Raw genomic sequence first — 13,868 nt, forward strand, 5'->3', positions numbered from 1 at the left:
CTGCTGCCTGATGAGCCGGCGGCTCCCCGCTGGCGCTTGCTCCCCCGGCGGGTTGGGGGAGCCTGGAGGCTTTTTTAGGAGACTGGAAAAGCCTCCCCTCTCTGCCGCGGCCGCCATTACAGGCTGGGCCACCGCGTACCCCCGAGCTGGTGGACGCGTACCCCCAGGGGTACGCGTACCACAGGTTGGGAACCGCTGTATTAAGCCTTAACAAGAGATAAATGCAAGGGTGATAAGGAGAGTTAAACATCCAGCCAATCACCTGCTAACTGCCATGTTACAGCGCGTGTTTGAAAAAAGTCAGTAAGGAGCTGATTGGCTGGACGTTTATCTCTCCTTATCCCCCTTGCATTTATCTCTTGTTAAGGCTTCATACATCCGAACATTATATGCAAATTCTGTGTATCCTATGCAATCCTGCCTCCCAGGAAGCAGCCGGGCGGCACAAGGGAGGGTTTCATGAAGTCCAAGTAGTGTATGGGCACCTTTAGGAGCCGATTGGCTGGTGTATTACCACCTTTCATTTTATTGCTTCAGCTGCCTTAATAAATATGCCCATTGTGTGGTCAGTAATTCTGAGCTAAACGTTGACAGACAGTAATACAAATTGGCTGACTGGCATTTTCTCTGACCATATATGCCCACCTTAAGTCAGCGGGGGAACATGGAGAAAGGGATCACAGTGTGGTCCAGTAGGCTGAGAATAACAGAGGGAAACATACGAGGATATGTAGGCTAGGGTGCGGTCATGGAAGTTAGTCCAGCCCACAAAGCATCCGCTTCCTTAAATACGCATATTAGGCACAAGGTAGTTAAGAAAAGATAATGGAAATAATTGCTTAGAGTGCATGTGTGTCCCTGGAGTTGGTTATTAGCTTAAATTAAGTTCCACTGGGGCAGCGACGGATGGGAAGGACTGAAGAGTCTATAATTATAAAGAGTGGCTAGAAAATGTTGGACCTATACAAAAGGAAATGAACAATAAATACAAAACAAACCGTAAATGCACAACCGCTAACGACCTCACCTGAGGATCATCATCTTTTAGAGTCCGTAACGCTGTTTCCGGGTCAGAAATATCATCTGAGGATTCAATCTTTCTTTTTTGCTTGCGGCCAAGAGTAATTATTAATTTGCTGTTGGGGAGAAAAGACACAGGTACTTACAACAGGAACGCATTTGAAAGCAGAAATCTTTATCTTCCATATACTGTACAATGCGATCACCTTCTTAATAGTTTACGGTGACCACAGAAATAAAATATATAAAACACAAAAATAAAGTAAGTGATAATCATAAACATTAAGATAGTTATCCGAAAATGCAGTATTCCTGCTGGTCACAGCCAACACTGCTAAAAAAATGTATTATAGGTCTAACAAATTTTATTTGTTAAGACATTTGTGAATCCTTGAAAAAAAACTAAATATATTATTATATATATATGTCTCGTAGGAAGGAACAGACAGCGGCACTCCAAGGGTTTTCAACAGCGTGTATTAAAGCAAACCAACGTTTAGCTAGACTAAAAATCGCATCCAGATGCTTTCCCATTAAAAAGGATAGAACTCGCATATTTAATGATTGCGGTTACTAAAAAAATCGCAAAAAATATAGACCAGGTTCTGCCTGGCGATTTTATCAGAAACATGCACAGATCATTGAGATCTGTGCATGGTTCTGTTGTAAAAAAATAGTTTAAAAAGAAAAAAAACGGCGTGCGGTCCCCCCTCCTAAGCATAACCAGCCCCGGGCTCAAAAAGCCGGTGCTGGTATCATAAAATCAGAGGGACAAACAAATAGGGGTTCCCTTGATTTAATGAAACCAGCACCAGGCTCAAGGTCCAGCGCTGGTTCCTAAAATACGGGGGACAAAATGACTAGGGGTCCCCCGTATTTTAAGAACCAGCACCAGACCCAACCAGCCAGCAGGGTAATGTCGCACCCTATTACATTTCGCCCCATTTCGGGGCTCCAGGGATGAAGAGTCCGGTTCCGGGGCCTTGGTCCTGGTTCCGGGGCTGGTCCGGGGTCCGGGGCTCCAGGGCTGAAGAGTCCGGTTCCGGGGCCTTGGTCCTGGTTCTGGTCCGGGGTCCTGGGCTCCAGGGCTGATGTCTCCGGGGTCCAGGATCCGAAGTAATCCAAAAGGGGTACCTAAGGAAGGAAATCCTACTCACCTGGTCCCCGGCATCTTCTCCGGCAGACGCGCTGCTCCCGGCTGGAGTGGAGAGGTGCAGAGATGTTTCATCTTCCACGCCTCTCCTCAGACTGATTCTATTGGCCGCCTAGCGGCGAATCAGGAGCCGAGAAAGTCGGCTCCTGATTGGCCGCTAGGCGGCCAATAGAATCAGTCTCCGGGGTCCATACTGTATATATTATGAAGTTGGAGTACAAAAACGCAGTATATATATATATATATTAATGTACAGTGCCCTCAGACTTCCTGTTATTATGTTGTTGGGTTCTTCTGACAGAGGACTCAATTAGAGGTGCTGCAGTCATCCCCCCTCTTTCTGTGCAAGATAAAGGTTGCGCACACACACACACACACACACACACACACACACACACTCTAGCTGAGGTACCTGACATTGCTTGGGCTCAGAACACGCTCCCGGCGAACAATCAGACAGAGGTCCTGGCCAGTCCGATAGGCGCCCCAGACCATTTGCCATCCTTCTCTGAAGTGCTCATCCAAATCTGTCCAGCAAAAGGCCCCAAATATGCTCCCCATGCCCATAGAGTGCCCGGCATACACCTCTGCCGGATCGGACCACATTTTTCTTCTTAAACCCCATTTCCTCTACCCCCTCTATATAATGCAACTTTGCCATATCTTGTTTCCCTGAGCCACTTTGTGTATTGGTCTGACCCCTTTTGTAGCCCACGGGGGTCAGGGTAGGGGGTCTTCGTGGCCGTGAACCTAAAATAGACCCAATCAAGCCTCCTCGCATGGGTTTCATAGAAATCAGTCCAACAGTTTCCGAATGCATCCTGGACAAATGGGCAAAAAACAGACAACAATTCTGTAAGATCATGGCTCTGGGGACCCTGCTCCTCCCACTATATAACTCTCAGTCTGTGGCTTCCTGCTGCCTCCAACTCCCTCCTCAAATGTCACTGCTCCAGTCACATGCAGCCCTGACCTCACTGACACATCACTCATCTCCTGATATACTCTGTGCTGCTGGGGACCCTGCTCCTCCCACTATATAACTATCAGTCGGTGGCTTCCTGCTGCCTCCATTCCCCTCCTCATCATGTCACTGCCCCTGTCACATGCAGCCCTGTCCTCACTGACACATCCCTCATCTCCTGATATACTCTGTACTGCTGGGGACCCTGCTCCTCCCACTATATAACTCTCAGTCTGTGGCTTCCTGCTGCCTCCAACTCCCTCCTCAAATGTCACTGCTCCAGTCACATGCAGCCCTGACCTCATTGACACAGCACTCATCTTCTGATATACTCTGTACTGCTGGGGACCCTGCTCCTCCCACTATATAACTGTCAGTCTGTGGCTTCCTGCTGCCTCCATTCCCCTCCTCAAATGTCACTGCCCCTGTCACATGCTGCCCTGACCTCACTGACACATCACTCATCTCCTGATATACTATGTGCTGCTGTGAACCCTGCTCCCCTCACTATATAACGATCAGTCGGTGGCTTCCTGCTGCCCCCATTCCCCTCCTCACATCATGTCACTGCCCCTGTCACATGCAGCCCTGTCCTCACTGACACATCACTCATCTCCTGATATACTCTGTGCTGCTGGGGCCCTGCTCCTCCCACTATATAACTCTCAGTCTGTGGCTTCCTGCTGCCTCCATTCCCCTCCTCACATCATGTCACTGCCCCTGTCACATGCAGCCCTGTCCTCACTGACACATCCCTCATCTCCTGATATACTCTGTGCTGCTGGGGACCCTGCTCCTCCCACTATATAACTCTCAGTCTGTGGATTCCTGCTGCCCCCATTCCCTTCCTCACATCATGTCACTGCCCCTGTCACATGCAGCCCTGTCCTCACTGACACATCACTCATCTCCTGATATACTCTGTGCTGCTGGGGACCCTGCTCCTCCCACTATATAACTCTCAGTCTGTGGCTTCCTGCCGCCTCCATTCCCCTCCTCATCATGTCACATGCAGCCCTGTCCTCACTGACACATCACTCATCTCCTGATATACTCTGTGCTGCAGGGGACACTGCTCCTCCCACTATATAACTCTCAGTCTGTGGCTTCCTGCTGCAGCCATTCCCCTCCTCACATCATGTCACTGCCCCTGTCACATGCAGCCCTGTCCTCACTGACACATCCCTCATCTCCTGATATACTCTGTGCTGCTGGGGACCCTGCTCCTCCCACTATATAACTCTCAGTCTGTGGCGTCCTGCTGCCCCCATTCCCCCCCTCACATCATGTCACTGCCCCAGTCACATGCAGCCCTGACCTCACTGACACATCACCCATCTCCTGATATACTATGTGCTGCTGTGAACCCTGCTCCCCTCACTATATAACGATCAGTCGGTGGCTTCCTGCTGCCCCCATTCCCCTCCTCACATCATGTCACTGCCCCTGTCACATGCAGCCCTGTCCTCACTGACACATCACTCATCTCCTGATATACTCTGTGCTGCTGGGGCCCTGCTCCTCCCACTATATAACTCTCAGTCTGTGGCTTCCTGCTGCCTCCATTCCCCTCCTCACATCATGTCACTGCCCCTGTCACATGCAGCCCTGTCCTCACTGACACATCCCTCATCTCCTGATATACTCTGTGCTGCTGGGGACCCTGCTCCTCCCACTATATAACTCTCAGTCTGTGGATTCCTGCTGCCCCCATTCCCTTCCTCACATCATGTCACTGCCCCTGTCACATGCAGCCCTGTCCTCACTGACACATCACTCATCTCCTGATATACTCTGTGCTGCTGGGGACCCTGCTCCTCCCACTATATAACTCTCAGTCTGTGGCTTCCTGCCGCCTCCATTCCCCTCCTCATCATGTCACATGCAGCCCTGTCCTCACTGACACATCACTCATCTCCTGATATACTCTGTGCTGCAGGGGACACTGCTCCTCCCACTATATAACTCTCAGTCTGTGGCTTCCTGCTGCAGCCATTCCCCTCCTCACATCATGTCACTGCCCCTGTCACATGCAGCCCTGTCCTCACTGACACATCCCTCATCTCCTGATATACTCTGTGCTGCTGGGGACCCTGCTCCTCCCACTATATAACTCTCAGTCTGTGGCGTCCTGCTGCCCCCATTCCCCCCCTCACATCATGTCACTGCCCCTGTCACATGCAGCCCTGACCTCACTGACACATCACCCATCTCCTGATATACTCTGTGCTGCTGGGGCCCTGCTCCTCCCACTATATAACTCTCAGTCTGTGGCTTCCTGCCGCCTCCATTCCCCTCCTCATCATGTCACATGCAGCCCTGACCTCACTGACACATCACTCATCTCCTGATATACTCTGTGCTGCTGGGGACCCTGCTCCTCCCACTATATAACTCTCAGTCTGTGGCTTCCTGCTGCCTCCATTCCCCTCCTCACATCATGTCACTGCCCCTGTCACATGCAGCCCTGTCCTCACTGACACATCACTCATCTCCTGATATACTCTGTGCTGCTGGGGACCTTGCTCCTCCCACTATATAACTCTCAGTCTGTAACTTCCTGCTGCCTCCATTCCTTCCTCACATCATGTCACTGCCCCTGTGGCCGGGCTGCCAACCTCTGACCTCTGTGCCAGCCACTCCCCCTCCCTGCCAATGCTTCATGTGCTGCTGGGAGCATGCCACCATGCTGTCCCCTACGCTGCTGTGGTTACAGCCGCCTGGGAGCCCTATCCCCCACACTCACTGCATGTCGGAGGGGGGTACTGCCTGTGGCCAGGACGCTGTTCACCGCGTCAGCTGCTTCCCCTCTCCTCCAATTCCTCCTGAGCCGTCAGGAGCCGTCCGTCCTGCTGTCCCCTACACTACTAACATTACTGCCATCAGGGAAGACTGGCTCCTCCATTCACAGTCATCTCTACATGAAGGACGTCAATCATTGCACCAGTGACCAATCCAAGCAGAGTGCATTCCAGGGGATCCACCCATTCGGAGTCTCTGATCTGTATTCTTGGGTAAAATACTTGCGGTCACTGTGTGTATGTATAGATAACACACACACACACACACACAGAGCAGGCAAGTGACACTGCAGCTGAAGCCTCAGCAATGACTATTGTCACCTCTTACTTCCTAACAGCACCCTGCAGTGCTATGGCAGTCTGGCAATGGAACAAAACTGCTTCTGATCAGGCTGAAAAGTCAGGAACATAATCGGATAATCACAGGCTGCTGCTGGGGAGAGCCCGAGGAAATCACAGAGAAGGCTGATCCTAAAACCATACAGCCAACACACTGCAGATTTGGGAGTTGCTAGCTCAAGTACGAAGCAGAAAAGGCTACACGAGTACAAATGACTTTGCAGAGACTGCTCCTCCTCTAGGCTTTGTTGTATACTGAAAGCAATTAGTTCACATCAATGCAGCGACTCTGGTACTGCGGGCACCTGAGCTGCCCACGCCCACTCTGCTGTAATCATTGTTTGTTTCTGTTGGGGAGGAAGTAGCGTTGTAATTAATGGTGTTTCAGAGCCTCGTTCCCTATCCAATCAGTTTGTTAAGGAACACGGCTTTCTACGTTCATGCTTGTTGCTACAAATCTATTCTATTGTGTTGTTTTTATCTTGTTTTCCACAAAACATCCATGATTATGGGGCTAGTGAGAGATGAACGCAAGTCCTGGTACAGGGGTACACAATGCCATGGAGTAGGTGTAACTGGGCTGTTCTCAGACAGGATAAGCCGAGCTGCGCACCGGCACACGAATGCCTGTTTGTAGACCGATGTTTTAGCACACATCCTCTTTCACAGTGCTGATGCCATGAATTAAGTGCGATATACTGCTGGGCACCAAGGTGATGCCAGGTTGCACACACAGACCAGTTACAGACATCCGTTTTCTCTTGCATGCCATAGTAAATGTGCTGTTGGAAGATGCATTATGCTGCTGAATTCCTACAGTAACAAGATTAGGCCTATGAAAAATCTTTCACTAAGAACACATGAAGTGACATAAGTGACATAAGTGACATAAGTGACATAAGTGACATAAGTGACACATCGCAACCGGGATGCGGTCAATTTCCCAGCGTTCAAAATCCCGATGCCGGAATCCCGGAACTTTCTTCCTCCGTGGGTGTCCACCCATAGAGGGAGAATAAATTAGCGTGCCGAGTGTAGCGAGCCTGCAAGGGGGGGGGGGGGGGGGGGGGGCGATATCCACCATCCCCCCCCCCTTGTCGGGATTTTGAACACCTCGCAACCAACTGGGAAGATGATCTGATTTCTGTATCAGCGGGTATCAAATCCATGCAGGGGCAAATTCCACAGAACTCCATTCACTAGATAAATGTGACTATTTTACACACTGCAGTCACGTCTCTAATGGAGGACAAGCACATATACCAAGTGTGGGCAGAATTACAAAGTACAAAGAAGGGCAACTAAAATGGTGCATGGCCTGCATCACAAAACGTACCAGGAAAGACTAAAAGATCTTAATATGTATACTTTAGAGCAGAGAAGGGAACGGGGGGACATGATAAAAACTTTCACATATATCAGGGGTTATAACAAGGTACAGGTGGGAGACATTCTTCACAGGAAGAGGAGCAACAGAACATGAGGACAGGCACTGAAACTAGAGGGAGGAAGGTACAGGTGGGAGACATTCTTCACAGGAAGAGGAGCAGCAGAACACAAGGACATGCACTGACACTAGGGGGAGGAAGGTACAGGTGGGAGACATTAGTCACAGGAAGAGGAGCAGCAGAACACGAGGACATAAACTGACACTAGGGGGAGGAAGGTACAGGTGGGAGACATTAGTCACAGGAAGAGGAGCAGCAGAACACGAGGACATAAACTGACACTAGGGGGAGGAAGGTACAGGTGGGAGACATTAGTCACAGGAAGAGGAGCAACAGAACACGAGGACATGCACTGACACTAGGGGGAGGAAGGTACAGGTGGGAGACATTAGTCACAGGAAGAGGAGCAGCAGAACACGAGGACATGCACTGACACTAGAGGGAGGAAGGTACAGGTGGGAGACATTCTTCACAGGAAGAGGAGCAGCAGAACACGAGGACATGCACTGACACTAGGGGGAGGAAGGTACAGGTGGGAGACATTAGTCACAGGAAGAGGAGCAGCAGAACACGAGGACATGCACTGACACTGGGGGGAGGAAGGTACAGGTGGGAGACATTCTTCACAGGAAGAGGAGCAGCAGAACACGAGGACATGCACTGAAACTAAAGGGAGGAAGGTACAGGTGGGAGACATTAGTCACAGGAAGAGGAGCAGCAGAACACGAGGACATGCACTGACACTAGAGGGAGGAAGGTACAGGTGGGAGACATTAGTCACAGGAAGAGGAGCAGCAGAACACGAGGACATAAACTGACACTAGAGGGAGGAAGGTACAGGGGAAATGTGAGGAAGAATTACTTCACAGAAAGAGTAGTAGATAAGTGGAATAGCCTCCCATCAGAGGTGGTAGAGGAAAATACAGTAGTACAATTTAAACATGCTTGGGATATGTATATTGATAGCCTTACAAAGAAATAAGGATCAAATATGGTATGAGGTAACATGTTTAAAAAAGGGGCAGACTAGATGGGCCTAGTGGTTCTTATCTGCCGTCAAATTCTATGTTTCTAATTCTAATCCTGTACAATCTGATACTTTGTAAACCAAGTCACATTTCATCCTCCAAAACTGGCCAACTTTTTTTTCTTTTTTAAATACCACACAAGTGATAATATAAAGGTGACAAATGTCCTTGGGTGAATGGGGCGTTAGTATTAATCTACCCCTAACGCTTGTTAAATAATGGGTCCCACTTCTCCTGCATAATGTAGAGACGCGGGCACCCGTTACTCCATCATGTATTAAAAACAATCCTCCCACCACCCCAAAGGGGCGGGGGTGATTTAACGCCTAGGTGGCTGTTAATACATCGCCCCGGGCGCTAATTACTGGGTGGGGGTTTCACGGGACAGCCACGGTGAGCGTTACTCCCCTAGCACTAGCAATACATCTGCAAAAATGTAACACCCCCCCCCCCCCCCCAGTTAACGAGCCCTAAGTGCAGAAAATGGACTTAGTAGTAGTGGTACGTTTATTTATAAGGCGCCGCAAAGTGTCCGCAGCGCCGTACATAGCAAACAAAAAAAAACCAAATTACAAGGTAACGTACAGGGTGTGTTGAAAAATACAGTATAAATAGGGGTATAGCTGGTAGAACTAAAACCAGCATCAGTTCAGAAGTAGGTGTGGAAATTGTCGAGGAGACTGAAGATGAAGTAGAGGAAGGGAAGAACAGGACAGGAGCACTGGTGAGGTAATGAGGTAGGGTGAGTACGTGAGGAAGGAGGGCCCTACAGTTAACAGACTAAAAGGAGGTGGGTGGACGAACGAAAAACAATAGGATAAGTAGGAACGGAGGCAGGATAGGAGGATCAAAAGAGGTTAGGAGGAGGGATAGGCTAGTCGAAAAAAGTGGGTTTTGAGGGAGCGCTTGAAGGACTTAACGCTTGTTCATACATCTGCCCCAATATTTCCTGTGACTGTTCAATATGAACTCGTGTAACTCATCAGGGTATTGGAGCATAATTCCGGTGCTGGTCATTGGCCTACGACAATGTCACACTGTGCCCCCAAATTACTGGATTATAAAACGATCACAGAAAGAAAAGAAAAAAGATTAGCAACAGGGCTGATAGAAAGCAATTTATCTGGTCTCTACGGGGTTTAGTTCAAGAATTCCCATTTTAGTAAATAATCCCCTATAAGTGTACAGTGTTTGCTAGAATAATACTTGGGTTAGGGGAATAATGACCATGGAAACATTTTTTTCCTGAAAGCGTAAATTGGATTATTTAAATTTAAAATACGGTCAGCCGTAAGACCAGACTCCTGTGGCATGTGCCATAGCAAATAGGAGCTACGGCATGTGACAAATAACTGCGTCACACAATACTGTCCCTTATTCTAGTAGGTCATTGGTTGGGTGGGAGTTTGCAGCATACATGATTCAGAAAAGCCAATTTAACATCACATGACAAATTATTCATATACGCTATTAAACGGTTTATTAAAATGTCATTCATGTCCGTCAAATTGTTTTTGTGTAACCTTATTTACAAAGTAACATAATAAGAAGATCATTAATAACAAAATGTCAACTGATAAACACATAGGGGTATATACAATGCATGTCGAAAGAGCTGTCTCGCCAAAAAGCAAAAGCAATTTACGACATGAATAGATCGGAAGGGGTTCCGATCTATTCAGTGCCAGCGGTTGACGCTGGATTGATGGAATAGCCCAGAGGTTCCCAATCTTTTTTGATTCACGGCACCCTACAGTATCAGAATTTTTTTCATGGCACCCCTAGGGCCCCAAATAAATAATTAGATTGAGTTTATATGTGATTCTTAGGGTCAGTTATGTGGTAAAGGGCAGGATTTGCTTCTGTTTGTCCACATTTTATGATTGGCAGCCACCAGCACCGGTTTTGCTCATAAATAATTAACCATTAATAATTTGAATTGGTCCTGGACCACCAACCCAGGGCACCCCTGCATGTGTCCCGAGGCACCCCAGGGAGCCACGGCACACAGTTTGGGAACCACTGGAATAGCCGCTAATCCATCTGCTTTTGACGGAAACGCAGTGTAAACCGCAAGGTTTTGGCTGTGTTTCTGTCAACCTCAATCCGACATATAAAGATGCCAGATTGAGGCAGGGAGGATGGTGTTGGGTGAGCAGCAGCTTACATGGCGCCGCCATCCTGTATGCCACTGCCTGCACCCTCCTACCGCCTCCCGTACCCACCACTGCTGGACCGCGTGAGAGCAGCTCACACAGCCCCGTCCCGGCTCCCGCTGACTCCCCGCGCTGGCCAGGTGAGCATCAATCAGCGGCTGCATTGAATAATGGATGCCGGATCCATTCCGGTAAAATAATTTTGGAATGGATCCGGGAACAACAGAATATATACCATAGAGGCATATTTAATTGTGTCAGAGTTGGCGGACATGCGGGATGCCGGCTGAACGTAAACGGTTTTATTTAAGCAGCAATCATTAACCAAGCGTATTTTTGACTGGTCAATTATTTCAGCTGGCATCCCGCACCTCTGGCAAACGGATATACGACATTGTGTATATATATATATATATATATATATATATATATATATATATATATATATATATATATATATATATATATATTCCTGTGTACCGGCTCTCCGTCTAAAGTCAGCTGGTGCGCCGGGTGTCAGCACATAACACTCGTCGGAGCGAGTGTGAAGACAAGGTAACAGGGGGGGTGCTGCACTCACGGCGTCTTGTTCAAATAAATACAAGCAGTCTTGTTGAACTTACAACGTTTCAATGCCTTTATTCTGGCATTTTCGTCAGGTATGAATGCATAATACAAAACGTCTTACCTTATAAAGCACCCAGTGAGCGCGCCATCTCCTTAGAGCGGGAAGCGCTGTTCAGGATCAGGACGCAATAAGATGACCTCACAAGAGAGGAGGTAGTGTGTGAAGCCCATCACCAAGGTTACATGTCAACAATAACATACATACATACATACATACACACACACACACACACACAGCTAGTGGCTCCTACCCGATTTTCTTCTTGTCTTTTAGTTTCGAGGTCAGGCCAGTTTTGGTTTTCTTGCTTTCCTTTTCCTTGGGTTTGGATTTTGCTTTTCGACCCCGTTTCTCCACCTTGCCCTCTGAAGAGGAGACGCTAGGGAAGTTCTCAGGGCTCATGACCCGGGGAATGTTCCTCTCGCCCCTTTCCTTGGCTTTGGCAATAGCTTCAGAGATGATCCGATTAGCCTTCTCCTGTTTGCTCTCAGAGTCCGATTTTTTTTTGGGTCGCCTCTCTGACGAGGACTTCACCTTGGAATTTGGGAGCTTGTGGTAGGTCCTAGAACCATCAAGCTTTTTGGAGCAGGGAGGCTGTGAAAGAAGATGAAGGCATGTTAAAAGAGAGTCCTTTGAAAAACATCTTACAAAATAGATTAGAAGAGGGGGGGGGGATCCTGAATTTACAGCGGCTGAAAGAACTTATATTGTCATATTCTGCATTAGTAGGTGTGTAATCAACATCACTGTGGCAGCTGGATTAAAGAGGAGATTCCATGGAACGGACTATTTACACTACATGCATCACCAGTTACCAAACACATTTCTGTTTGGAATGAGGACGGCATCCAACATCACAAGAATCGACTGTCCGTCACTGACGCAACAGTGTGACAGCAATTATACAATATAATATGTCAATCAGCCATCAGAGAAGCAAACACCTCTGTCGTAGTAATTAGGCGCCTAAGGTGCTGTTATTGTACATTTAAACCAAGACCAAATTAAAAATGTTCTCTTGGTTATAAGGTTTCCTTTCCCAGCGTCCTATTTTCAGCTTACGGTCTTTCGTCGGCTAGAAAAACAAACTGCAAGGAACCCTTCCTTTGTATTCCCCATCCAGTTTGCCACTTTGTAGAGGCGATGGAGACTATTAAAGCCGTTAATCTACAATTTTAATTTGAAATCCTACTCTGCAAATTGGAAGTAAATCTTCTGCACTCCCAACCGGTTCTTGTACGATAGACCGAAGAACCTATTAAAACAATGAATTCATAATATCACTCTAAATATTGATGCTGTAATCCAGTCATGGCCTTTCAGACAAAATATACATCAGTACGAAGTTGGTACCATTATTGATGCATATGGAACAAGGCTAATTTAAATAAGTGATTTGCTCACATGACACCAATAGAGTGATCTAGAGCCTGTTTTTTGCAATGTGTCTGACTCCAACATTTTACTTTCAATTATTTGATTGACCGGGTTACCTCAGTTTGTAGACTGGAGATTGGATGTACTTAGAACCCCTGTTTTAAATACACACAAGGGACACTAAGTAAGGACAATAAGTTTGCTCTATGAAAGCAATAAGCAGAAGGGAACACATTATCCCACATCCCCTGTCAGAGTGGTTCGTATCCTACCGAGCTACCTCTCAGCTGCAGCCACTTCCCCAGCTGGGTGTCGGCAATCTACAACAGCAGTGGGGAGCGAAAAGCCAAGAACAAACCTGCGCTCGAAAATGTAGCAGTGTTTATTCAGGCAAATATATTAGAAAATGGGGAAACTAACATTCTGGACAATAAGGAATACAATCACTTAGTGACTGGATTTGGCAATATTTGGACAAATATCTATTTAATAGCAGAACTATGGCGCCCTTCATAAGTTTAGGAATGTACACCTTCGGGAATCACAAAGCATTATATACCTACAGAATGTTGATTAATATGTACATACAGGGCCGGCGGCCACTGGAGGGTGGCAGTGAGCTGGAAAGCTACCGCAGCAGCAGAGGAGCAGGGGAGCCGGAGGAACGAGCACACAGGTGTACGGTGAGTGAGCACTCGCTCCCCCACCCCCCTAGGAGCACTGCGGCCACATCGCGCACACAAAAAAATAAAAAGAAAATGAAAGCATACAATCCTATTCTCAGGGAATTAATGGACTCCATACATCAGCGAGCAATTGCTTTCATTGCCTGATCCCCTAATGGCCAGATCAGGGAACTGGGAATATTTAATGTCTAAAAAGTCGTAATTTCGATCTGGTATTTTTAGAACCCAACTTCCCCCAAAGAATTGCTGTTCATTGCTTGCCACGGATTAT

The 13,868-nt window shown here is 47.7% G+C and overlaps 1 protein-coding gene across 7 annotated transcripts in view; it reads right to left on the reverse strand.

Moving 5' to 3' along the window:
• Positions 1-13,868, reverse strand: part of CHD9 (chromodomain helicase DNA binding protein 9) — a 178,055-nt gene that overhangs the window by 84,254 nt on the left and 79,933 nt on the right. For all 7 annotated transcript variants that reach the window (XM_083165333.1, XM_083165334.1, XM_083165335.1 and 4 more), the window contains 2 exons: positions 11,788-12,128; positions 1,028-1,136 (listed from right to left, as the gene is read on the reverse strand). In XM_083165333.1, the coding sequence (XP_083021459.1) occupies positions 1,028-1,136; positions 11,788-12,128 (450 nt within the window). The remainder of the gene's footprint in view (positions 1-1,027; positions 1,137-11,787; positions 12,129-13,868) is intronic.

This window comes from Crinia signifera, chromosome 11, assembly GCF_055691185.1.
Source record: "Crinia signifera chromosome 11, ASM5569118v1, whole genome shotgun sequence".
Lineage (NCBI taxonomy): Eukaryota > Metazoa > Chordata > Amphibia > Anura > Myobatrachidae > Crinia > Crinia signifera.